The following is a 27,236-nucleotide window of genomic DNA, read 5'->3' as shown; positions in this document are numbered from 1 at the left end:
TTTTGGCATGGCATGGATGACAAGTTTCAACTAGAGCCTTTGTGGTTAACAAAACCTCATTTGCTTCTATGGAAAACTAAGTCTCCAGGCAGAGCTATTAGTTTAATATCATTAAGATCATCAGATGTCTGTGGTTTTTTTTTCTCCCCTCCAGCTGGTTCTTTACTACACAAGCTCTCTTATACTAATCCATTTGGTTTTGGGTAGCCAGGACTAAATGCCATGCCAAAATTTACAAGGTACAGTCCAGCCAAGCAATTCTTCATTCTCAATATGTTGTCTCCTGTCCATTACTTCAGCTTTTGGCAGGAAGTTCTGATGTGCAAACATTCCTTTAGGGGACTTGTTCACATAAGCTGCAGTATGTCGTTATTTCTGGAAACCTTCAAGCAGCCCATGATGATCAGGTGGTCATGTTTTCCTAGGACAAACAAGTCTATTCAGACTTTGTCCTGTGCAATGTCAGGTTGTTTGTACTGTAATCAGAAGTCCTGTCCACTGGACATTTCTATCCTCAGAGCAGGTTGTGGCCATGCTTAACTCCATCCCTAATTATAGCCTGACTAGAACTCAGAAGAGGAATTGAAGTCAAGCCTCCATGTTATCCTTCGTAACTCCCTTCTAGAATTTTTTGACCTTACGTGAAAGGTAAGTATTAGTGTCTGAAAACATCCAGGCTAACAAGATAAATTTCCACATTCATTATAGCACATCTCGGGTCATTTTATCCCTGACTGTTTTTGTCTGTGTTATCTCACAAGCCTGGCAGGCATACTCTCTTCACATTCACATGTGTTAGGACAAAGCAGCAACAAATCATTCAATTGTGGGTCAGCCAGTGGAACACTTGCAATTACTGTACAATACTCCACCTGGGAGACAGTATTGAAAGCAGAGACTAGATCTTTAAATAAATCCAAGTGCTTAGACCCTGACACCTCTAATTACATGGAATAAGCTTAGAAGTTTCTTCAAATATTGGACTTAGAATAACAGGTAAATTCATAGCTAAATCCAGGCATTTTTAATGGCTGTTGCTATATCTTTAATTGCTTTTTGGGAATACTTTGTTTTTCTTGAGAAGTGACATTACTGATTCTGAACAAAATGCTTTAGGCCTTGTTCTTTTGGTTTGTACCCGACTCCCCCATTCAGGAAGTACAGTGCTAGGGATACTTTGAGCAAGACCTTGCAAGAGCTGAGGCATTTCTGTGGTCTTACAAAAGCGCTAAATAGCATTAGTTTCAGATCTCTTTGTACATGGCAGACTACATTTCAAGACATCCAGTGTGCTGTAAAAGGTTCATTCCTTCTCTGTTTGGCAGGCAGGCAACAAGATGTTTGCAATACTTCAATCTCCCATAAGTTAACAGTGTTTGAATCTGTCCATCCCCACCTCCTTTTCAGCCTACGCTTGTTAAACATCCCTTTTGGTTCACTAGCTGCTGTTAACATTCTGCGGTCATTTAATCCCAAATGCTCACCTATGACTTCAGACTTCCTTATTTGTATCACCCCTTTTCCAAACAGCTCTGAGGCAGTTCACCCTATTGTGGCTGGTGGAGGCTTGACTGAGTTTTCCGAGTCTGACTTAACCAAGTTCCTCACATGTGCTAACCCAGAATAAGAATTTCACTACAGAAGGCTACTACAAATTCACAATGCATTTCAACAACAATTTCAAGCAGATGTAGTTATTAAACAGTTTTTAAACTACTGTTTGGTTTTCTTGGTTTTACCAAAAATGGTAGCTTTCCCCTTTTTTGTTCCCTCAAGCTCTTGGGCTGATCCCTATACAGAACATGTCCATCCATCCTCATGTTTGAATACACAGAGCACTAGGATCAGGACCCTACTTTGTCTCAGCAGCCTCAGAGGCTTTCAAGGGCAGAAAGGCCAGATAAAGAGGTCTGATAGGTCCTCCCTGGTGAACGGCACTTAACAACTGGGCATAAGTACACCTGCAGCAATCCAGGACCAAAAGAAGAGTTAGCCCTCTATAGCTAATGTTGCGCCAGCCGGCAGGTAGCTTCCACACTCTGCTACCCTTCATCACAGTGTAGGGGTCTTTGGCAAAGCAGGGAGTGCACTTCTCACATGCATAAGTCAAAAATATGTAGGAGAAGCAAAAAGAGGGTCTCTGCTGTGCACTGAGTGTTCATGAAGAAGAGAGGTATAGCCAAAACAATCTAGAAACATTTTAAACCCCAACACATACCAGTGTATTTAGGGGTCCTGAGCAGAACAGCACTGGAATGTGGCTGCCTCTTTGTTAATACCAGCCTTCAGTGTGTGTCAAGGCCCATTCTAGGTCAGGGAACATTGAGTCAACTCCCATCTGCTGCAAGTCAGTTCTGTTCACAAGTTGTTAGCCTGAACAGCCACATCATGCAAGATAGAAGCCTCTTTCTCCTGTCCCCAAGCTATACTATCATTCATTCCTGGTGTTATCCCAACAAGTCTGAGGGCAGTGGGAGGGGACATCGAGGTTGTTGAAGCTGTATCACTTACACCAGCTGCCTTACCAGGGGAGCCAACAAGCCTGCAGGTGAAGGCTACTGAAGACTTCTGAAAGATGTGAGAGAATAAATAGATTCTGCCAGTCAGCTTGACTGAGCTAGAAAGGGGAAGAAATACTAGAAGTTCCCTATTGCCCTACACATCCAAAGCTCCTTGAACAGGAAACTTGGGGGCAGGGCAGACCCCACCACCCTGTGGATGGACGTGCATTGAAGCCAAAGAAGTCTCCTTTTTCTGTTTCAAAGAGTTGCATGTGTCACTTATCTCCCTTCACTGAGTGAAAGTCAAGAGGATCTGTTTCCTTCTACACTCCTATAGTGCTCAGAGTCAGAGAAGTCTTTACTCATCCTTGTTTATTTATTAGAAAATCCCTACAGGTCTAGGCGTTTAAAATGAAGCATTAGTTACATGGAATACGTGCCCTCAAAGTCCAGAAGTTGCTGGATATACTGCAAAGGTGGATTGGGGCCAGCAGTGACCCAGTGACCTCTGCAGGAGATGCTGGTGTGGCTGTGAGACACTAGCAGGGCAGTAGCAATCATGATCCAACCTTCTCAACATAGTTAGCAGGATAGAGTCCAACTTGGCCAGTGAGAAGTCGACCCTTGCACCAGCCCTGCTCATCTTCCTCACTAATCTTCATTAGTTCTTCACCTAAAAGCAAAAACAGTCATTAGGAAGCAGCCTCATAAAAGGTAGCAAGGCATTTTTCCCTGCCTCAGAAGAGTTGATAAAAAGCAAGACCTATTGGTCTGAATCACCACACTTTTCTCCCCTTATCACATTCTGTATCATAGCGCAGTTTAATCAAAGCCAGAATTACTGACCTCTTCAGTATCTATGCTCAGTACCATCCCCTACACCAAGGAACTTAGAGACAAACCTTCACTTCTGCTGTTCAGCATCAGAAATATTTTTGTGCCCTGTATTTCTGCCTGCTTTCCTCCCCCAAGAGGAATGTGCTTAAAAGCCAGAAAGATCAGAAGGATCTTGGAGATCTCTTTCTTAGTGGCTCCTCTGTAGCAGGTGGGAAGGAAATGTAAGAGGCTGCTAAGCTCAGGCTGTTAGGACCCAAAATTACTATTTCATGATGGAGTGTCTGGTTTGGCCAGCAAGGCATGGAATCAACCCATTTCTCAGACTATGACCAGGAAAGGCTTTTAACCTTCCCACATCTACTTTGGGAAAGGGCAGAAAGGTCCCCTTCTCCATCAGCAGAAGGTCATACTTCTGCCAGAGAGTGAGGTCTGACTGCATCAGTGAGCACATCCCATGCTGGCAGAGGCTCAGAAACAAAGTCATCTGCTGTTAAGCTTAAGCCCTACTGGTGCATGCTGCTCAGAGCAGATTCAAAAAGGGGATGACCAAAGCTAACCAGTCATGCCTCATTACATCTGCTGGGTGGAAAGAGAGAGCAAAGAGTCAAGTTCTAGAGCACCCATATCATAAGATATTTTAAAGCAACAAGTTAGTGTTAGGAAGTTTACTAGTATGGTAATGCTGCAGCATAGAAACTGGCCTCAGGCACAAGCCTCTGCTACCGAAGGACTTCAGTGCCTTTTCAAAAGGGGTGTATTTTGGAGAGGTATAGCACAGAGATACCATGTAAGACTCAAAACAAGCAAGATTAGAGACACTCTCAAGATCCAGATGTCCTCTTGGAGTTGGAGAAGACATGCAAATTAAATTTAACTGAAGGAACAAAAGGGGAAGGGTCTGTTTGCTCCAGCATTCTCTCTCACTCAATCCTCTTCTGGGAGCCAGGATCTCCACTCCTAGGATACCCATTTTGAGCAATGGTTTGCGTGTTTTTTGCCAGTTGGACTCTGCCTTCAGTAGTGCATGTCAGTCAGCTGAGATTTCTCCTAAAGCATCTATCTTCTGGTTACTTCAAAGGACAATCCAGACCGCCTATATAATTTTTGTATCAATGGCACAAGGGAGAAGCATTTAAAGTCTCAAGATACAGTACAGAATAAGTACCTTAAGAGGAGGCAGGAAAGATCTGTTTTACCACTTGGGGTTTGCTCTCCCTCCACTGTGACCAAGGCCTAGGCAGTCTCTTTTTATGTGCCCTCACTGTCTGTTAGTCTAGAACAGGTTGGACTGCCCACTGTATCATCCACCTCTGAGGAGCTAGCAATGGGTCAGGCCAGGGGAAGACAAACAAGTATCAGTTTTCAGGGGGACATCCAGTTCTTAAAGAGTGTTTCAATCATTCAGTCAGCCCAAGTGGGGACAGCAGAAGGTTAGTAGGAGATTAGTGCTTCTGTACCTGCTTTAAAGCTCAGCTCATCAGCCTCCTGTCCTGTGTAATCATACAGCGCTCGTACCCGTACACCTGGCACCTTTATGTCCTCCTCATGCCCGTGGGCATCCAGGCACTTCTGGGGAGTGTCCTCATCTGACCACTCCGAAATGTCTTCCTTCCCTCCACTTTGTATGTTGAAGGAGAGAGGGGACAAGATGGTTGTTAGTAGACTCATCTCTGACCCACCTCCTCCTGAATTGTGCACCACCCTGACTCCCCCCTAGACTGATATGCTACAGAATAAGGTGCAAGAGGTCCAACAGCCAAATGAGGGTGAACAGGGAGGAGAGATACCAGGAGATGCTATATTTGGTTGAAAGCATCCCAGCATTAGAGCCCTGAGGGACAGGAGGGTAAGTCATTCTCAAAGTATTTTCACGCATGCACGCTCTTCATGACCTCAGCCTACTCTAGCACATGCTCTCACACAAGAAAGGACAGTCCTAACTGGAGAGCCCAGATGTGTCCAGAGTTATTCCAGCCACGAATAAGAGACAGGAAGAGCCATGTCTCCCATCCCAAAGAGACATGTCTGGAATGCTGTTTTCCAAGTCAGGAATGAGAGCAGAGCGCAAGAGCAGCAGAGGACAGGCACCTGGAACCCAAAAACCCCTGAAGAGGCTATGTTCCATACTAACTTCACATGGGTGGGTGCCCTCAGGCTGTCATAGAAGAGGCTGTTCTGCTCCTCTTGATAGGAAAACCTGTAGATTGGCAAATAGGGCCCCTGAATCCAATAGACTGTGAAATACACTAGTGGCCTTGAGACACCTCTACATCCCCATTCTTTTCTGCCCAGTTCACTTAGGCCAGAGTTCACCTTTTAAAGCAGGATGGCTACTGGAACTGTAGGACATGAGTCTCTTCAGCCTCTCTCTATTCTCCAGCTTGCTTCCTGGCAAGGAAAGAAGCTATACCCAGACTTGTCAAGTAGTACTCAGCACCATGCCAGGGGAAAAAAAAAAAATCTGATGCCTGCATTTAGGAAACAGTACAGCTAACTGGCAAAGCTGCCAGCTCCCAACTCTCCTCACCCTGTCTGGGAAAAAGAATTAGGGAAATGCCTGCCAGAATCTCACACAGCATTAGTCTGACCAGGCCAGATCTCATCACTAGAAGGATCTTTACAAGGAACGCACCTTGTGAGGCAGTTATGGACTAGACAAAAACAAACAAAAAACCCCACACTACCCTAAACCCACTTTTCTATCCTGTCTTTTCCAGAGTGGCATGGGCAAGAGACAGGAAGCTAAGGAAGAGATCACTCCAAGCCACTCATGACCCTAGGCAGAACTGTACTTTTCCTAACCTGATGCATCACAGACTTCAGCCCTTACCTTTGCCTTGTCTGCAGAGGGGTCTGTGAGACAACACCATCCCGTGCAGGCAAAATGCTAGTCAGCGTGACATCGTCAGCCATCTTGCCACTCTTCTCCTTCTTGGTGATTGTCCGCTGTGTTTCGAGGGACCATTCCTGTTCAGGGAAAAGCAATAATACCATTAAGCCACTCAGATACAAAAGCTCTGTGCATCTTTTCTGACCAATACAGAAGGACAGAACACCAGGTCATACTTCAGTTGTGGCTGTGGCTGGCCAGCCAAGCAGCCTTGTTGGTGTAGCAGGCTCACTCCTGTTGAATCCCAAGGTGCAACAAGAGGGGCTGTGGGAAAATTATAACAGAAACTTGTCCCAAGGCCCTGAGCACCAGCTCCTGGTCTTTGACCTTGCAGCTGGATGGCTGGAATATTTGCAGTTTGGCAGGGTTGCATGTGTTCCTTTGGGCACCAAAGAGCTTGTCACACACCAAAAGTTTTAGAAGAGCCTAACGTTCTGAGCCTGCCGAGCAAAGACATGGTCTTCCCAACACAAGACTAGCAAGACACTAATTTCAGTGAAGCAGCTAAATGTTTGGAAATAGTAATAATAGACTCTAGAATGCTACGTCACCTCAAACTGAGGCCAATTCATTGCCATGCCTGGTCCATGAGTGTTGCGCCACCATTTCAGGTCCTCCTGGTTGTCCGCAGCCATGATGACTTGGTAGAGATCTTGATATAATGCATGAAAGCTATGACCAGGAATAGACAGAACCATCAGTAATCAAGTCCCTCAGCAGTTTCCCAAAAGCCAAGTAGGAACGAAGAGCATAACCACACGCACAATTACATAGCATCCAAAGTCCCACAGGATTAAGGATGCTGGAGCAGCACCTGTTCAGCCCTGAGAAAACAGAGCCACCCTTACAGAGGAGTCAGCCTGGCAAACGGGAAAGCCTTGTTTGGTGTGGCAGTGGCTACCATCTGCCAGCTCTCAGCACAGCTCATCAAATGAGCTTTGAAAGAGCCTGGCACATTCTTGCAGACAGACAGGAGGTGGCTCAGATTTGTTCCCTCACCTTAAAGTATAGCAGCACAGAAGATTTTGGCTGCAACCCATTCCCAGTGTAACCCCTACTTAAGCGCAACTTGTGGGCTTATGGTTACCATTATCTCACAAAAGGTCTCTATACTCAGGGCAGAATGGGTGTAATGGCTATAGATACTAGAAGGCAACAGAGCTGCATTCCTCAGACTGGGATTACATATAGCAACATGGAGGCATTTCATACAATAGAAACACACCCACTGGACAGTAGTGGAAGAGGAAGGGTTCAGAGGCAGAAAGAATCCTCTCTGGGGAGCCTGGCACTGTCCAAGACCAGAGACAGCAGCACTAGTCAGTCTAGAAGGACCAAATGTTAGTTCTCAGACACACTTGGAAGGGGAAGAAGTGAGACCTGCCTGATGCAAGCAGGCAGCTCCCTCTCAGACATCAGAACTGGCACCCCTCACCAGAGCCCAGGGCACCCCAGGCTGGCAGACTTCCCTCCTGTGTCAGGGCTGGTACCTTTCACTGGTGGAGAGGTTGAGATGCTGGTGCAGATTCAGGAACATCTCCTTAAAGAAGCACAACCGCTTGTGCTCTGCTTCCTGACAGCCCTCAAACACTTGCTCCATGTCCTCCATGTAGCGGGGATTGTAGCGGTTCAGCTCTTCCAGCATCTTCTCATATTGATCCTTGCACTGTATCAACCCAGGAGGACAGCAATGGTGAGATATGTTGCCTTGATATCACACCAGCGACACTCCCCCTGCTCTGGCTTGGGACTGACACTTTATCTCCCCTGCACTGCTGAACAAATACAGCACGGAAAGAAGAAGAAATCCCACAGCTGGTATCCCAGTCCATTGCTCTCCTAATATTCTTGCAAGTTCCTTGTTCTTCCTTGCCACCCTCTCCATAGAGGACCTTCCGCACTTTCCCTCTTGTGGGCAGGCAAACTAGTCACTTTTGGTAGCCAGGTCTTCAGCTCTGCAGCTGCTACCCCCTGCACCAAATACCCTACTTTTTTTTTTTTTACATGTAGTTATAAATTAGATCTTACCCAACACCAAAGACAGAGGGACCTTAGTCTTAGTTGCTGAAGTCTCAGTCTAACTCACTAAAACCTCAAGACAATGGGATCTCACACCTCCTTACAGGCTTCAGCAGGAGCCATTTCACTGAGTGACATTAGAACCAGTGCTTTTTCCTCAAGAAGAGTATCCTTGTGACCCACATCCATACAACACACTCACCTTCTCAGCCTCCTGAGTGCACTTCTCTACACGCTCCTGTAACTTGCGCAGCTGTTCCTGTGAGACAGACGAGTCTGCCTTGGCATGGGTTCTCCCTTGTATGGGCTGTTTTCTCCTCCTTCCGGCTGCATGATAGTTTTTCTTAGAAGTCTCCACCTGTAGGACGAGGATGCAGAGAAAGCCATAATCCTGACCACACTGATCCTCCATTACTCAGAGAGGGCATGTTAACATTTGTTACAGTCAGCAGCAATTGTTTCAAGACAACCTAACAGGAATGCGAATTTGGCATTTAGCAAGCCATGCTCCAAAAGGAAGAGGTACCTCCAAAGGATCTCTTTTTCAGTGCTCACCTGCCATGCAGGAATACAGAGCCTGTTACCAAAGTCTTCCCACATGGGAAGGAAGCTATAAAACCTACCAAGAACAAGAGACCATCAAGACATCCCTCCCTCTCTGGCATCCTCTGCTGCTCTGGCTAAACCCAGTTTGTTTGCCCAGCGGCTCTCACAATCAGGCAGCCAGCTCAACTGCCCTTATCCCTCCTTCCCCTTTCACACTTTGCTCACGTCTTTCATCTTCTTCACCCAGGGTTTCTGGGCCTTGCGGAACCCATCCTCTGCCTCCTTTGTCTCCTTGAAGCCTCCAATCATCTGCTTGTGGTAGGCCTCCTTCTGCCAGGCCTTGATCTTATCCGAGTCTTCACCAGCCAGGTGGTTCCGGACAGCTAAGTGAATTTCACTCAGTTTGTCTGCAGCTGTCAGGAAGGCATGCCAGGCCTTCTCCAGAGTACCATACTGTGGACCTGCAGGAACAAGCATCAGATGGGCTCTTACACCTCCTGGCCACAGAAGCAAATGCAAATTCTTTTCCTCATACACACATCTATCAGTATGGGGTCACTTCCTTAACTCTTCCTCATCACACAAGTCAGCATTGACTGGTCTCTACACAGTCCCACCAGGCAGCATCTAGACTGGCTGTTACAGCTGGCCAAGACAGGTATTTCTTTTGGGCAGCCTTAGCTGTCCCAGATGGTGCCTGCTAGGAGGTGGTTTCTGTAGAAAATTCTCTTCACAGATCTGGCCTGAGCTTCAGGACAGATAGCAACACTAATTCATGGCTGAGACTAAGCTTCGGCTTCACAGACCAGTGGGTCCTTTGGGACATCTGTCCCAGTGTTTCCCATTACTTTGTGAGACGCTATCAGTTTGAGCCCACTGCCACTAAATCACAGCATTAGTAGTTATCCTCTGACTGGAGGAGAGACAGACAAGCCATCCTTAAAAGGGAAATCTGCAGCTTGATTTAAGACTTGGACTGCCCAAGGACTTGCCAAACTAAACAAATAGGTATTTTTTTTTGTAAACAAACACCTGACGATGCAGAGAACACCTCTTCAAGTGAATCGGAGGACTGGCTACAAACACACACACAAAACACACGCCCAATAAAGTCACCCCTTTCCTGGAGAAGGGAAGCCTGTCCCCCAAGGAAACAGCATCATCTCAGTAAGAGAGAGCACTCAAGGAAGAGTGCAATGATTGCATCCTTTGTTCCCAGTCCACCTGCCAACTTTACCTTTCTCCACACTGGTCTCCACTTACGGGACCACTCTGTTAGCTGCTGGGCATAGCTCTTCTCTATCTTGGCCGCTCCTGGAAGCAGGAGATTAAGTCATTGCAGAGCCGGGTACCATCATCCACACGCTTCACTGTCCGCCTGTAGTTTCCAGCCTGCAATTTCACACAACATCATCATTTGTACGGTACTGAGTCCATGTCCTTCAGAACAGAGAGCAAAAGGTCAATCATTGCATGGAAGGGAGCACAGGCCCTTCTGAAGCCAAGCAGCTGGGAGACTCTCACAGTGAAGGAAAAAAGCTGAGATACTTTGCTTGCTCTCTCACAGCTCAGATCTGTGTCAGCTGAACAAAGAGCTCTCACTCCACAGCATCTGTGGAGGAAAGGGTCACTCCTCCTGCAGTAACACACAGCATGTTACTGAACCTCCCCACAGTTCCTCCCTTCCACTCCCCAAGAGTAACAAGTCACCCAGGAACCTGAAACTCACCCTCTAATTCCACAAGTGGGAGGTAAGCAGGCATTCCTCCCTCCCCTCCCACTCCGATTACCTTCCTACCTCCCAGAAACTGCCCCAGGAGCCTCCCCGCCAGCATCATCTTCTGATGACATCACCCCCGTTTTCTTGCAGCAGAGAATTTTTGCAGATTTCAGTTAAGCTGAGAAGAGAGGAAAAGTGATTTCCAACACAGCACTGGCTGAGCCTTTGCAGAGAGCACAGGTCCCATGACTCCTGGAGCTGGAGGAGCCCAACTTACTGCCCTGCAGGCAATACTGGCATCACTGCACTTCCAGCAGCAGACGGCTAGATCTAGCAGAGATGCCCAGGACTGAACCTCCCCTCCTTCCTCCCTGCAGACAGATGGCCTCCTTGGCAGGCCTGTAGCACATTGGGAAAGGATGTTGTAGAAGACAATCTTGCCGAACCTCAGCTGTACAGATATTGGAGATGCTAGTGAATCCAAACACCTTTCAGCAGCACTAGACATCTCTGCAGAGATTCCTTTCTTAACCAAGGCCCTCAAGAGGGTAGCAAAAGCTACAGAAGTGGAGGTAGCTAAAGCTATTTGAAATCTGCCTTGAAAGACTTTAAGTAAGTCTTTGGTCAATGAAGATGACTCCAGCTTCGCAGTGTGACTCAGGATTACGGGATTACAACAACTGACTGGAGAAAACAAGCTAAGCAGTCAGCAGGCAGGCATGTCTTGAATGGGGAGGAGCCCTATAAGATGCCACCAGCTGAGCTGGGCTTGAGCAGAACTACAGAAACATGCTGGGGCATACCCAGCCAAATGGCACTGCAGCACACATGCCGGTTACCCAGCAGCACTGCTTCGCTAGAAACAGCCCTACAGAGCTGGTGTTTTCATTACACTGAACTCTCTCACTGCATTAGGCTCAAAATCTAGGCTAGAAAGTAAAAGGTTCATCTCATCCTCTGTCCTCTCAGAACTTTTTGCACATTCCCCTGTGCTAGTCCTACTCTGCTAGTTTGTTCCTGACATGGAATTCCTTGGGGAGAGGTTCAGGTTGCTCTTGTGCAGGAAGAAGAAATGGAGTAATGAAAAAGGCCCAAGGCCAGTCACTCACTCACAAACCCACTCCATTCTAGGCAAGCCTGGGTTAATGCAGCATGATGTCCTTGCTGCCACTTCTCCTCTTGCACATTCCTAGTTATAAAAAGCCTCCCTCACACCCCAGAGAGGTATCTGCTCATTCTGTCAGCCCACAGAGCACACAGCAGAGATGAAGAAAATCAGGTCAAGAGTCCACATCTCCCATCTCCTGCAAATCCTTCTCAGGGGCATGAACCACACCATGAAGCACCCCAACACAGACTGCAGGAATTTCCTAATTTCTTCTGGAAACAGTTGGGCTCTGTTTGCCGTCTCATCCCACGGGGAGTGTCAGGAGTACATTAATGCTGTTCCTCTGGGTTTCTCCAGAAGGCTGAAAGTGCTGAATTCCAGTCATAGAAGCAAGTTGTTAAATGGGACGTGACACTTGGGTGCACAAACCTTGAAACCTGAAGAATACCTCCACCCATGCCACCAGCTGTCCCTGTCCTCCCTCCCCACCATTTGTCAGCAGGCTACAAAGCTATCTTACGTGCCTCCAGGGCATGCAACTCTACTCTTGACCCCAGTAACTACATACCTGAAAGCTGAAAGTAAAATGCCACAGGGGAGCAGTGGACAGTTAGCAAGTATGTCCTGAGCTCTTCAAACTCTGGAAAAGACTGGAGGAGACAGAGATGGGCATGGTTAAACACTGCTGCTCCTCTGTGGGGATGCTGCCTGTTCTGATGCATTGCAATCCTAGGGGTATCCCCCTTTTGCCAGCTACTAGGAGGGGCACCCTCCGATATAGCAGCTGCAGCCACTGTGCCTCCTGAGATGCCATGTTCCAGCACGTAGGAGAGATGCCAAATCCTTGGGTCATAAGATCTAGTTCCAGAGAGAGTTAAAATAGAAACACTGGGGCGGCATGACAGTACTGTGAAGGAAAGGTGGCATCACAACAGCTGAGCAAAGGGAACAGCTCGTGGCCAGAAAGGCCCAAAATAAGCACACTCCCCGGGCACTGTATGTGGGGCCTGGTCCCCCCTCACAGTACAGTGTCTGGTTCAGCAAACCCCCCTGCCTCCATGCTCTGCTGCCCGCACTTCTACACATAGCTGGCTTCGGGAAGAAAAGGAAAGGACACACACATACACTTTCTCCAGTCCCTTTTAACTAAAGATTAAAAGGATTTATATATAAGACAAAGGACTTGATAACTCGATAACTTGATAACATTTAAAAAACAAAACCAAAACTCACAAGAATGCACATGCTGGTACAGAGGCCTGGACTCCTATCAGTAGCAGAGCACCTAGCACTGCCCTGGTAGGTTGTGGCTCTCTACCAGCAGAGCTTTTTTGTCCCTTAATTCTGTAAGCTCTCCTCATCACATTCTCAGAAATACTTTATTTTATCATTATGGTACAGGTAACCATCGTCAACTTTCCACATAGAAAAGGGAAGTAAAAGGCCTGCAGAGGCTAAGAGAAGTGAGGGCAGAAAGAGGCATTTTTGTTTGCCTCACATTCACTTCCCTGAAGATCTACTTCAATGTCAGAAGTCTATTTATTTAAAAAACTGACAAGCAAAAAAACCTTCTGCTCAGTCACCAACATCCAGTCGGCTGAGGCTGGAAGGTTAGGGCGACTGCGAGTTCATACAGCTCAGAGCAGAAACTGCAAAACCTGGGAGGAAGTAGGAGTTTTAGCCAGACATTAAGACAATTCTGGAGAAAAAGTGAAAGAAGGTAGGAAAAGAGGAGGAAGGAAAGAAAAGCGGAACCGGATTATTGCAAACAGACTAGGGACCTTTGGTGAAGAACAGGCTGGGGGGAAGAGCTGAGACTTTTGCATGATCTAGGTCACTGGTCAAAAAGTTATAGCTCATCATAAACCTTCTAAGACTTCCCAGTGGTCCCCAGTAAAACCAGACTACACATTCCTGAAATTGTTAAGATTAAAAAAACTCCATGAATAGTTACGTGAAAGTATACTTAAGTCTGCCCCAGACCCTTCCTTTCTCCTGATGAAGGCATAGATCAATTAGATATGACACATGAAGTCTGTATCACTTTTTCCACCCCACACCCCCATCCCCACTTTATCAGGAAGCAATGAATCACAAACATGCCTTCTATCTCTGGTTTCCAATTCAGGCTGACTACACAGTGCTAGAATTTGGGGGCAAATGTGGAAAACTGCTGTGTCAGAATGTGCTTGTTCGTTTGAGTGGCAGTCAAGCAAAAAACAAAAACACCCAAACCCAAATCCATTCTTTCTGCAGTTTCCACATTAGAATTTGAGCCATACCTACTTATTTTTTCAGGAGTTACAAACCCAAATATCTGGATTTACTATCACTAAGATCAGCAGGCTCTGAAATGTCATAGTAGCTGTGCTGAATCAGACTAAGGGTTCTTGTAGCTTCATAGCCTCTGTAGACAGCAGCCAAAAGCAGATACCTTCCCTTGCTTTGAGAACAGAGCAAGCATACATGATGCCTCCCTGCATGCTCTCCAAGCCTCCAAGCATTTGTTGACAGGAACTTCCTGAGTTGGATGTGGCACCTATGAATTTAGTAAAACTCAATGGATTTCTCTTCCATTATTTTCTCTGCTTTTCAACCCACATGAGTTTTCAGCATCCACAATATCATGCGGCAAAGTATCCCACAGCTTAAGGCTATACTGTAGTCATTGGCACAGTAGCTAGGTAGGAGAATACAATAAAGTAGTATAATATTTCTACAGGCTAATCTCCATGACCTGAGTAGCAGCGAGGCGAGTACATATTTCCATAGCAGTTGTATAGACTGTATAGAAGTCCAGAAAAATCTAGCCTGGTAGAAGCAGAAAGGTCAAAAAACAAGGAGGACCCTTTTCTGCCAGGCTTTTTCTGGACTTTACATACTCCATGAGCCCATGTCAGTCAGCAGATCAAATTGGATCTGCATGCACACGTAGGGAAGGTACTTCGTACTGCATGCAGGGACTGAAGAACAGCTGCTGCTGTCACCCTGAGCCCTAGAAGAGCAAATACATTGCCACTCCACCCCCTCATGCCTTGTTATTCCCAAAACACCCCATGTGTTGTGAGCCACCAAGAGCTTGAGACCAGGGAGAACCCGAGTTTGCCAGGAAAAGCAAACATATGAGTTATACATGCCAAAGCCTGGAGGTTGTTTTACAGCAAAGTAGATATGACAGGGCTACTTTGTGGACAGCCTGATATAGCAAAAGCCACCACATGATTCAGGAGGGCTGGCAGGGCCTGTACAGTATGAGCAATATAGCTGGAGTTATACTGGGTCAGCACCACATACAAGACACTCTGATGCCACTGCCACCTCTGCTAAGAGGAGGCTATCTAACAAATCGTATTTGCAGGGCAAAGGAATGTTTATTTTACCTTCCTCTTTCAGCTATCACAGTTAAGAGCTACTCGAGACCTCACTGCAGCTCCTGCAAGACAAGTTCTCTGAAGAAGGAGGGAGAGAGTGACTACATCTTTATTCACTTCACACCTCTGCACGATTATGGATGAGGGCATCGCAGACACCACTACAGCCAGCAACATCAGGTAGACAAACTGAACCACGCAAATGAAATTTCTGCAGAGCTACAGCCCTTTCTGCTAGTAGTTTTTAAAAATGGCACTCCTCTCCTTCCCCCAAATACCTGCTCTCACTTACGACCAACATAGGTATTAGGCCACACCTGCTATCAACTCCCTATTAAGTTATCAAAAAACGGCTCTTGGTCTTCAGCTGCAGAAAGGTAGAGTGGCTCATGTCTGCCTCACTGGTACTGAGCTCCACTCAGGGATATGCCAGAAGGCTTGTCATGGCTGAGCTGTTTCCACCTTTAACAATGTTGTTAATCTCACCCCTGCTCCAGTCAGTCACCTATCTCAGGCCACAAATCTCTGCCCTCAGCCCAAGGCATCAGGCTAAAACCTTCCCATTCAAAACGTGTGAATCTGGCAACCCACTACAAGGTATGTCTTGTTTCATGTTTGCTCAACATGAGTACAACAGGGTCCTCATCCACAAATAAAACTTCTAGACCCAATAGTAACAATCACTCTTCTCCACTTCAGAAACCTTTCCCTGAGGCAGGTAAACCACAGACATCCTCTTCCCTCTACACCACACTCCAATACTTCCAGCCCCCAAACACCCAAGGCATCACTTCTGTGCATTGCTCCACTGCCTCCTGAGACTCCTTGCAAGCAATTGTTTTTCTAAGTTTGACAAGAACAAGCCTCTGAACTCTACAAATGCTCAAAGGGCTGGTGCGTGCAGTCCTGCAGGAATTCATCCACAGAAACAGAGCTTGTACACTGCACCAGACAAGGCCTTCTGCCCAACTCCTCTTCCCTGTCCCAAGTGCAACAGCAAATGCTGGATGCAGACACACATAGGAACAAGTTGAGTTAGATTTATCTAGTAATAGTAACTGAGGCTTTGGTGGAAACACATTTTTATTATGGACCGATTTCTATATAGGTGTTAAAGCCAAGCTAAGCAAGAGTTTTAATCAGGAATGGGCTGCTACCTACTGATTTCCATCTCAAGACAACAACTAACACCACAAGGCAGCAATGTGAGATTTCTGTGACCAGTTTGATTCCCAAAGAGTCACTTTTCTGTATAGCAGGCAGTGGTGAAGGTGGTGTTTTCACTCCAGGGCATTTCTGGTGTAGGTTGCAGATAAACATTTCAATCTGAACAATCCAAATACACAAAAGGATGACAGCGCCCCTCCCCTTACAGAATGGCAGACATGAAAACCCTTTATTTTTTTCTGTTAACTTGTCAGAAAGGAACTAGAGCTGGAGCCAGGAGGTTCCACATGACTCCAGCATTGTAATGAACTGGATTGCTGCTGGCACAGCAGTGCTAGGAAGGTCCCTGATGGAGAGAATGAAATGGGGCATGGGACAGGGTGTCCTTTCCAGCCTCAACATCTCTGGAGGTGCACATCCAATAGCTCTGAATCAGTGACTGTAATGATGCCCAGTAACATGCTGTCCACTGCCATTATATAGGACTGATATTTACAGATATACTCACCTTTCTGAAGAGGGGACAGTTTTTCTCTACAGCTAGAGAGGATGCCAAGTAACATGAAGATCCTCCAAAACTTCCCTTAGAGATATTTATCTTATTGCTGTGGTCACACCCTTGGTAGAGTCACCTGACTGGGAAAGGGACTAAGAGACAGTGTTTCCCAGCCACTCCCTAAGGACTGCAGCCTGCCAGGGTGGCCTAATGCAGTTTCAAGACAGATTTCAGCTGGTCTCTCCAAACAGGGAGAGGTCAGAGAGACATCAGGCAGAACAGTACACACAAAGGTCACTGCAGCTACGTGCAAGCCTGTAACAGAATCCCATCTCCCAGACAATGATTCTCTAGAGATCATGTGGCTGTCCACTAGCAAAATTCTCCCTGATTATACTGAAGTACTAAAATACAGACCAGATCCCGTTCCACTTAAGGGGCTGACCTCCTGAGTCTACATGCTGCTTCATTACTCTTATTTCAGACCACAGCTTCTTTATATTGGTCTTCTCCACTTTCAGACCAAGCTACTGAAGACAAACATCCCCCTATGCGTTACCTCAAGTTGTCTTCAAAACGTTCATTCAGAATTAAACACTTTCCACATGTATTAGCTATTCCCTGTCAAGTTCTCAGCGGCCAAGGCTACAAGACAGGCTTCTACCAACACATTGGTGCTGATCTAAGGGTTAAGACTGCTGACTGATATAGCTTTACCAGGCAGAAATTGTATCACCAAGAAAAGGAAAAAATCTGCTTTCTTTTCCAATATGATGTAGGAGATCTTTAGTATTACAGGAAAAGAGATCTGTCCTGGTTAACAGAACAATATGAGACAATGGTAATGAAGGAATGTATTGGGCTATCAACATCTGTGTTAGTTTTTCCCTAGTTGTTCTTCCTATGAAAAATTTTATTATAATCTCAAATATCCACAGAGTTAAAAGAGGGAGGAAATCAGTGCTGGACCATGGGGTACCACACTCTGACAGGGTAACAGGCCATGTTCATTTGCTATGTTCAAGATGGTTACTGGAATAATCTTGACATGTATGCTGTGTCTACGTGTTTTACAGGCAGCTACAAATAGGAACAGCAGATAGCTTAATAAAAAGACACACATCCAAACTACTAAGAACAGCACTACACTAGCCTACTTTCTTAGCCTTGCGAATAGCATAGCTCCTGTTCCACACCTTAGTCAGCATGCCCACTTCCCAGTTCTCACACTCCTTGGCTTACCCCTCTCTCAGGGCAAGGTTTTCACCCGTGCAAATGTTGAGAACCTGTAATCTCTACTGTCCCACTCCCTGAGCCTCTTCACTTGCTTGCTTCCACGCTGGGTACTTCCCAGGGTCCTTCCTACCCTGCTGCATCAGTCTCTGCAAATAAACACCCAGCTTGCCAGTAAATACATGCCATCAGCACTTCCCTTTTAATCAGAAGGGACCCCAAACAACTGGAAACTATTTCTTCCTAAATCATTGATAAACGGGCGTTTAAAGCTCCAGCCAAAGCAGTCTCAATCTGCACTGAATACAGACAGTTTTTCCAGGATTTAATCTACATTTCACCTGGTCATGTCTTTTTTCTGCACTCAGTGACTGGCAAGACAAGATCAATAGTCCATCCTGTAACACAGTCACCTGTAACTTAGTTAAGGTAACTCATCACAATAGCAGGCTGACCCAGTCCACCCACTTCCAACCAGGCTTTGAGTAAAGAAGTTTGTTTTGTTCAGATCTTTACATGAACAGCAGTGATCCAAACCATACAAAATGCCCCAGCCTCATCCAACCCTGAGCAAAGGGGAAAAATAATGGGGGTGGTGATGAGGGATGTTTCCTGGGGTTGTGGGGTGGGGGGGAAAGCAAACTCATGTAAGTCCCTGTCAATGGAATGTTCACTTCCTGTGATTGAATCACCTTGCAACCCCCAGAGCAGGGATCAAGTTTACTTGAATGTGTTAAGAAGTCTTAAAGAAGCAGACGGCAATCAATGCAATCAAACAACCTTTAGAGGAGCCACAAGCCATTTGCTCCATTCTAACACTGAGCTTCTGGTAGTTTCTTGCTTCACTAGACTGCACAGTAGTCAGATGTTTCCAATCAGCCTTCTCTGCCCCTTCCTCCCATTTGGAAGTCACAGTGGTTTTTTAACCCAGCTGCAGTTCCGCAACTTCTGGCTTCCCTTTACCAATAGTGGTCTTTTCCATTAGCAATCTTTTGAGGAAGGGGGAATAGAAGATAGAGTTGGCAAGTATTTTGTCATTCAGACCAATCATATGGCAAATTAATTCAAAGTACTGTATTTCTTTATCTCTGGTTGCATCAAACAGGTTTCTGGTTTTACTTGGTAAAAGCTGATCTACTAAAAGTGTTTATTATGTGCATACTTTCCTTCCAAATATTCACATAACGCAGAAAAGAATCCGAAAGAAGATCAAGGCATTTCTGAAGTTCATCTAGTTCCCTCCACAGTTCTGAGTCCCAAACAGGCTGTAGAAAGGAGTACAACCAACTTTTTGAAGTGAGAGCTGAATAAGATAAGACTGAGTGCTAGGACATCTCTTATGGTAAAGGAGAAGAATGAGGTAAAGCATCACACACATTGCTTCTGTTCCAGGAACTGTTGTGGTCAGTTCCTCCACTTTGATGGCAAGGCTCTTTGTTCACCTTTGTCACCAGAGCTAGGCTTATCCCATTGCTTCCTTGCAGGAAAATCTAAACAATGTAAAGAACAACTGCAACTGTAAGGCAGACTTCAGTACCATATGAACTGGAAGGACTATAGACCAGCTTTTACAGAGAGTCATTTTGCAGTCTTTTATGGGACAAAGTATGTAAAAAGAAAGCATCGTTTGCTCTGTGGACTGAAGAGAACATTCAGTAACTTAGATTCCCTTCATAGCATCTCCTGGTTCAAGAAGAGTTTAGCTGATTCAATCACTTTGTAGGTACTCCATTCCTAAAGATACCCATGTGCCTTTCTGATGTATTTCCCAGAGATACACACAGATAACAAGGTTGAAGTAAGACAGCTGTTAGGAACTGGCCTGCGCTGTGGATATTCATACTTCATGCATTCTTCTTGAAGTTCATTATCCTATATGTCATGGAGCAACTTTTATCTACTTTCATACTATGTACAGAATCTGCTCTTTGGTATCAGTAGTGTCTCTTCAAACAAATTTTTGGATCTCAAGCTGAACAACAGGACTATTAATATAAATTACTTCATATCCCAAGTGTTATCCACAAGACTCCAGGAGAACACAAGCAAATGGGACAGTCAGGCCAAAGGGCACACATTACAGAATAGATTTTAACTGTTCAGCATCACTGGAATGTCATTTGCTTTCTCAGCCCATTGCCCAAAGCAATGATCTCAGTTTCTGATCCTTAGGACTTAACCTGACATGTGAGGAAAGAACACTGGGAGACTTTTTAAAAACAGAAAGCACAAACAGAGCAATCCAGTGGGCTTTATTCCCATGCCCAATGGCTTCCTGAAGCAGCTCCTATCCCACAGCTCAAAACCCTAGTTTTTTTTGCTTGCATTGGGGTAGAAGCCTACTGGAGTCAACAGCAGGCTTTCACACAGGTTTCCACAGGTCAGCAGTCCTTGTGCAAGGAAGAGCTGACTGAAAACACCAAGAAGCAAAAATAAATATCTAGAATCATTCAAGAAGTGAAATATGCTGCATCTTCTCCCAGTCCCCCATGAAAGCTTCCTGTCCTTGTCAGAGACAGGCAGCAAGCCTACTTCAGAGCTCTACACAGCAGTGCTGCAGCTGATACAGCTCAGCACTCTCAGAGGCAGGAGAGGTTTGGCTCAGCAGCAGGGATACTGAGGGAGAGGAGGAAGTTACTGCCAGCAGATAATGACCTGTAGGCGACTGAAGAGATTGACCATGTCCCCAACAGCCCAGGAGGGAAGTACCATATCTTCCTGCAAATGGAAGAGAGACAGCTTGGACAAGCTCATAGCACGGACAGGACTGAGGAGGCTGAAGACTTGCTAACATTGTTAGTTGTGGGTTGCCTGCAGCAATTCTAACTCCTCTAGCCTGGAAAACCTTACTGACAGATCACGATAAACAGAGTCCTACCACAGTCACCTACTAAGAGAGAATTAAATCCCACACAAGCCTAATTCCTCTGGATCCAGGCCCCTGGTGCCATGGAGATCTCTCACATGCATCTTCAACAAACTACAATGCCCAGTGACAACCACTAGATTTAACACACAAATTCTGACTATCGCAAGTCTGAAAGGCTCTTTTCCATTGTGCCATGCACAGTGAGGAGAAACCACTGAAGGCTGAAATATGATTAGGATGCCAGTCACATATATTGCCTTATAGCAGTGCCCAGCTTCAGCCCACATTTCAGCTTGAAGGAACATGAAACTATTGTACCAGTTACTGAAACAAAGCTGGATGATTACAGCAGAGGACACACCAGGCTCTTTGCATTGACATCATACTTCGTGCTGCTGGAAGAACTTGTGCCCAGACAGTCAGAGTGCATTTGGATGTTAAATTACAGTAGTCACCACGCCACAAGGCAGAGGCAAAAAGCTACCTCTTGAACAGTTTCTTAACTGCTCCCAGGATGCAAAGCTCTACTGTTATTCTTCAAAGAGCAAAATCCCAAATTCTTCATGAAAACTTCCAGATACAGTAGTCACCGTTTTCTGTCCCACCCACTAAGGCCCTAGACTACAGTATTAAGGCTTTTTTTTTAAATCTACCTGACACAGTTCCCTGTCATACAGTACCTTCTACACCCATCATCCTGAGTAACTAGTGATAAAATAGCTTGCCCAATCAGAAAGTCTGTTTTAAAAAGATAAGAGTCCCTCAAAGGGCTTAAACAGCTCTCCTATTGTTAGGCATTTCCCCATGAACTCTCAAGAGCAGCCCAAATTCACACATCACTGATCAGCTGATGGCAAAAATAGAGGCAGTTTATTAATGCTCTCTGATCAAGAGCATAGCTTTTTCCACTCGGGCTACAGGCAGATACTTTTAGCTTTTGAGGTCCCTAGTTCAATCGCTGGATGCCAGCCATGACACAGACCAAATAGTTCAAACAACAACCGAATAATCTCCAGCCCTCAAGATGGCCAGAATAAAGAATATACAGTATTTGCCATGCTCAGTGATATCACATGAGTTCCTAACAGAAGCTGATATTGCCCCTGGTGTGGTGACTAACGTGTTCTCACAGTTTTGCAATCATCTCCTAAAAAAAGTGGTCGCATTACAAATATACCTGACTGTATTGTTGAATTTAAAAAAAAAAAAAAAAAAAAAGATACACACACAGAGGTTTGTTTTGTTTTTGAAACTCATGTTCATCCAGGGAAAGCCCAAAAGATTCAGGCTACTTCTTGTATAATCCACAATAACCTAAAATGACTAAAAGCACCAGTCACTGTCCTGTAAAGAAATGAATTTGGATCCGCAAGATTTTCAGGCTTTTATGGCTTGGTTATGCACACAGTCTGCCAAGGACCTGAGGTATTTTGGCACAGTCTAGTCACACACAATCCTTATTTACTCACTGACATTTGATAAGGGAGTTCCAGGTGGGCAGTTGTTGTCAGGCCTATACCTAGCTGAAACAGTGAAGTTACTGCTTTTGACAGCCTGAGAAGGAGACAGTCTTCACTTGAACAAGCGCAGGCAAGCCAGAGAAGCTCAAACTCATCAGTCAAAAGAAACAAAAAAAAGCACCAATAAAGCAATACAATACAGCAGGCACAGAATAGGGAAGGCAGCAAGCAGCTGATCCAGCTCGCACATTCATTCGGTTCCAAGCTGCAACTGGAAGGACAATCTAGTAAATATTTTAGGGAACTTCTAGGGAAATACCATTAATAACACAAAACACTGTCAAAGCAGAACAGACTGTCTCACACAGAGCATGTTGTGCACTTCACAGACAGACGAATCCTTGCCTGAAAGAATGTGCCCAGTTATGCAATGCACAGGGAGAAGCTCCACTTTTGACTCCACCCAGAGACCAGCTCACACCTGGAGTGAGGAGTATCTGGACCCTGTCATTTTAGCCCACACACTACAGTTGTGCATTCTGCTCCCATTACGCACTGAGAATGACTTGAGTCCTTGTAAGGCTTAGTGACTTCTTGGTGACATTTGAATTCCAGGGTGGAGTGGGAGGCTCTGCTAGGGTTCTGTACTGCAATCAATTACCATCGTATCAGAAAATCCTTTGTGCAAATTAGACCAGCGGTTGATTTAAAGGAGAGAGAGGCTCATCTCCTGTTTCAGGAGGTAGGGAGCACCAGTTGGGTAAGGAGGGTTAAAGAGTGAAGGAAAAGGCCAGACTACTTCCTAGGGCCAGGAGCAAGTGTCCGGAGGTGGTCAGCTAACCTCCCCCTCACCACCAAGTTGAGCCTTCTGCAAGCCTGAAGAACTGAAGCAAGCAAAGAACACATAGTTGGCACAGAAAGTGGTGAAACTGGTTAATGCGTTTGGGCCACGCTAGCTTCACTTATGGATGGCTTTGCAGAGATCACAGACCCCTTCTCCCATGTGCAGTGACAAATCATAGACTATCTTCTCAAGCACTGGATGTTCAGGCCCACTAATACCCTCTATGTTTATCAGCTTTTTCCTGCCCTCGGCTGGAGAGGACACGGTAACCCCAGCAGCCTGCCAGGGGCCAGGCAACACCACCACAGGCAGCACCCCTTGGTCTGCCCCACACCCCTCTTCTCCCCTCCCTGACACCAAGACTGCTGTCAGTAGCCAGAAGGGAGAAAGAGGATGAACAAGGCCAGGACTGTCCTACTCCTCACTCCGGCTGTCAGGAGCCCAGCTCACAGACCGACAACATGGACACCCCTGAGACAAGGGGGTGCAGCCCCCCGAGCCTGGGCCCCAGCGAGGCCCCTTCCCCCGGGGGTCCTGGGAAGCCGCTTTACCCCCCTCCACTGCCTGTGCCCGCGGCTCCGGTTTCAGAGTGGGAAGCGTCTCAACACGGATCCGGCACAAAGGGGCCCCTGTCCCCGCCGCGGAGCGGAGGCGCTGGCTACGGAGGGAGGGGGATGCTCTGCAGCCCCCACCGACGGGGCGGCGGCAGGCCGGCCCCGGGGAGGCCGGCGGCGAGGCATCCAGTGAAGGTCAGGCTGGCGGCCGGGCTGCAAGAGGCGCGGAGCGACCAGAGCTCCCCGGGAGCTTCCCCGAGCCCCCCACGAACAACCTGCCGGGGACCGCGGACCCGCCGCCCCTCCCGGGCCCGCAGCACCGTCGCTCCCCCGCGCCTACCGGGGGTCTCCGCTCCGCAGCGAGCCGAGCCGAGCCGCCTCCCGATCCCCTTCTGCCCACAGGCAGCGCCCGGCCGGGCACCGCCTCCCCCACCCGCCCCCTTTCCATGAGGAAACTTTTCCCTCGCAGCCGCCAGCGCCTCCCGAGCCGCGCTGCCCGCCGCGGGGAGGCGGCGGCGGAACCGGGCCGGGCTCTGCCGCCGGGACCCCTGGCACCCCACGGGGAACAGGTCCGAAGGGTGTCCCGGCAGCTGGGGGGGGCGGCTGGCCTGGGGGAGCGGAGCCCGCAGACCCCGGCAGAGGTGACCCCACCGCTTACCTCGCAGGCGGCTCGGCACGGCTGGGCGCTCGGCGGGCAGCGGCCACCTGGGTTGGGAGCGGCCCGGGCCCTCCCCCTATTTCAGCCGCGGGACAGGGGGTTCCCGCCCCGCCTACCAGCAGCTCCCGGCGGGGCGGTCCCGGCCCGGCGCTCGGGCACTCCGGTGGCGGCGGGGCAGCTCCGGCGAGGCTCCCGCCTCCCTGCCCCCCTCCGCCGGGCTCTTGATCCAATTAACGGGCGGCCGCCGCCTCCGAGCGGGCTCTGCCCAGGCACGTGGGGCCGGGGCGGGAGTGGGTTAGGGGGGCAGCGCCGGCCTTCGCCGCGGTTCCCCCTCCACGCGGAGCGCCTGGGGTCGGGCCCTGAGGCTGGGCGCTGCCCTCTCCCTGGGGAAGGCCTGCCCGGCCGGGTCGCCCCCCATCATGGCGGGCGCCGGGAGGGGGAGGGAGGTGGCCCCCTGAGGAGGTGCCTGCTCGGAGGACGCTTGACCAGCCCTGAGGAGCTGGGCTCTTCTTTGTGTTGCCCACTGGATTTGCGGCTTTAGTTCGTTATTTTTTGTGCTGTGCCAGCCGGCTGACCCGCAGGGCCCAGAGCCAGCCTGGCGCACTGGAGCAGGAGGCCCAGCAGGTTCCCCAAGGCCAGCTCCCACCCAAGCAGAGAGCTGTGCCCTTGCTTGTGAGCGAGGCGTAGGTCACTCCCTCTCCTTGGGGTTGTAGAGCAGCTTCACTTCAGCTCAGCTTGGCATCCTTCTTTCTCTATCAGCCCAATCCTGCTAACTCTTTTCAGTCGCTCTGCCTTTCCTCTGAAAACCTTTATCTGAATAATCTGGACTTCCATCTTTAAGCCCTCAGAGACTCTTTATATAAACCAGCTTTTTCTAAATGCCAGGGTGTTTGCCTGCCAGAGTTTCCATTTCTGATGCCAGGCGCCGGGTGTGATTCGCCATGACGCTGGGGCAGGGCGTGCAGGAGGAGCGCTGGGAGGCCTTGCTGGCCCATCTCCTCTTGACTGCTTCCAAGTGAATTGGGACACAGCTCCAAGGACCAGCTGTGGGTTTGCAGTGGTGTTTATTCAATTGCTGGAGAAAGGAAAGACTGAGAGCCATGCAGGAGGAACAGAGGAAAGAGCATGCTGTATATCTGTGTTTCTGCTTCTCAGGAGCAGTACTGGGATGTTTCTCTCTCTTTACAAGTGCCCCAGGTTTCATACGAGCCAGAAAAGTAACTGTACTGATGCCATTCAGATACGATGAATTGCTATGTTGGAAAGTGGACATTAGAAACCATTCCACTTAATTTGTTTTGGGGCCAATCCTATGTTCACTTTTACCTGCATGGAGTCCCTGGAAGGTGGGCATCCATGACAGGTCACTGGGTGTGGTGTGACCATGAGCATCCTTTCAGAAAGTGATGCAAGATGCTTCTCTTTTCCTCACAGTTAATCATAGTCAAGAGTATAAGCATCAACTTTGTATTTTACTAAAACAAAACCAAACCCAACTCTTTGGCATAGATAATCCCTAATTCAATTCAATTCTGAGATTCTAATTCCATTATCAAATTAATGTATGTTAATGAAGAACAGAAAAGGCAAACATCTGTCATACATTAATATTCTATAGCCATCATTTGCTGTATGTTATGTTTTCATGCTGATTTTGATATTGATATCCCATGTGCTCAACATCTAAGAGAGATGCTTTCCATTTGGGACCTGGCTGCCCCCCATACTGATTGCCAGGTGAGGGTACTCCATAGCCTGGCTGCTGCAATTCTTCCCTCCAAGGCTGGAATGGCTTAGGGAAAATGGCGTGCTCAGGTAGATGAGATCATTACAAATGTGGTATTTTTATTAATTTTCCTGATGCAGGGCAGCTTAGTAATGGTCATGGGATAAAACAAGGTCAGCATTCAGCAAGAAATTTATTATTTTATTTCTTTAGGATTATATATTTTTTCCTACTTTTTAGTGGAATATAGGCTTGTTTTCATATGCAGGCCAAACTCTAGTTGCTGTAATGGTACGCTTTACATCAGTAGTCAGACTAAAGTAGCCAAAAATACTCATGCTTTGGAAAAAGATCCTGGTGACAAAGAGGCAGAATACCTAATGGTATTACAAATACTGTGAAGTTGATGGTCTTAGTCACAATATAGCTTTACCAGACCCAGTGACAAGACAGCTTTATTCTGTAGTAGAGAACCATGTCGCATAACTAAGGCAGAGCCTCAACATAATTGTACATCAGACAAAAGGCATCATAAAAATAAGCCTAATATCCTGCCCACGCAGAATTATACTCCTCTGACTTCGCTGCATACTGTAGTTCGAAGAGTGTGAGACTGTAAAGACATACAAGAATATTTTTTCAAATTACTCTTTCTCTGGCTTGCTCAGTGTACCATCCAGACACCCCAGGGCACCCCAGGCCAGTGGCACTTCTGTGCGTGATTTGTGTACTGTCTGCTATTCTTGTCCTTAGTGCATAATAATTACAAAAACATCTGGTGATTCTCTAGAGAGAAAACAAGCTTCGTATGAGTAATTGATAAAATTACTGTATTCAGCATTGGTGTGGCCTCACCTGCAGTACTGTGTGCAGTTCTGGGCCCCACAATTCAAGAAAGATGTGACCGTTCTTGAATGCGTCCAGAGGAGGGCAACAAAGCTGGTGAAAGGGCTGGAAGGAACGTCTATGAGGAGTGGCTGAGGACTTTGGGCTTGTCTAGTTTGGAGAAAAGGAGGCTGAGGGGTGACCTCATTGCTCTCTACAGCTTCCAGAGGAGGGGAAGTAGAGAGGGAGGTGCTGAGCTCTTCTCCCTGGCATTCAGTGATAGGACCCATGGGAATGGTTCAAAGCTGTGCCAGTGAGGTTTAGACTGGACATTAGGAAGCATTTCTTTACTGAGAGGGTGGTCAAACACTGGAACAGACTTCCTAGAAAGGTGGTTGATGCCCCACCCCTG

General features: G+C 47.2%; 1 protein-coding gene across 1 annotated transcript; it reads right to left on the bottom strand.

The window, feature by feature from the left end:
- Positions 1-2,856: 2,856 nt before the first annotated feature.
- On the bottom strand, positions 2,857-24,030 carry PACSIN3 (protein kinase C and casein kinase substrate in neurons 3). Its single transcript, XM_068398419.1, is given in 13 exon segments — positions 2,857-3,174; positions 4,796-4,956; positions 6,169-6,305; positions 6,780-6,900; positions 7,719-7,894; positions 8,450-8,605; positions 9,019-9,254; positions 10,031-10,048; positions 10,051-10,101; positions 10,104-10,185; positions 10,592-10,608; positions 10,611-10,691; positions 23,956-24,030. Coding segments are annotated over 12 exon segments (1,305 nt in total). The 5' UTR covers positions 10,645-10,691; positions 23,956-24,030; the 3' UTR covers positions 2,857-3,058.
- Between the last annotated feature and the right edge of the window lie 3,206 nt (positions 24,031-27,236).

Source organism: Nyctibius grandis, chromosome 4 (assembly GCF_013368605.1).
Source record: "Nyctibius grandis isolate bNycGra1 chromosome 4, bNycGra1.pri, whole genome shotgun sequence".
Classification (NCBI taxonomy): domain Eukaryota; kingdom Metazoa; phylum Chordata; class Aves; order Nyctibiiformes; family Nyctibiidae; genus Nyctibius; species Nyctibius grandis.
The sequence above is the reverse complement of the archived record's forward strand: the minus strand, read 5'-3'. Positions and strand labels throughout refer to the sequence as shown.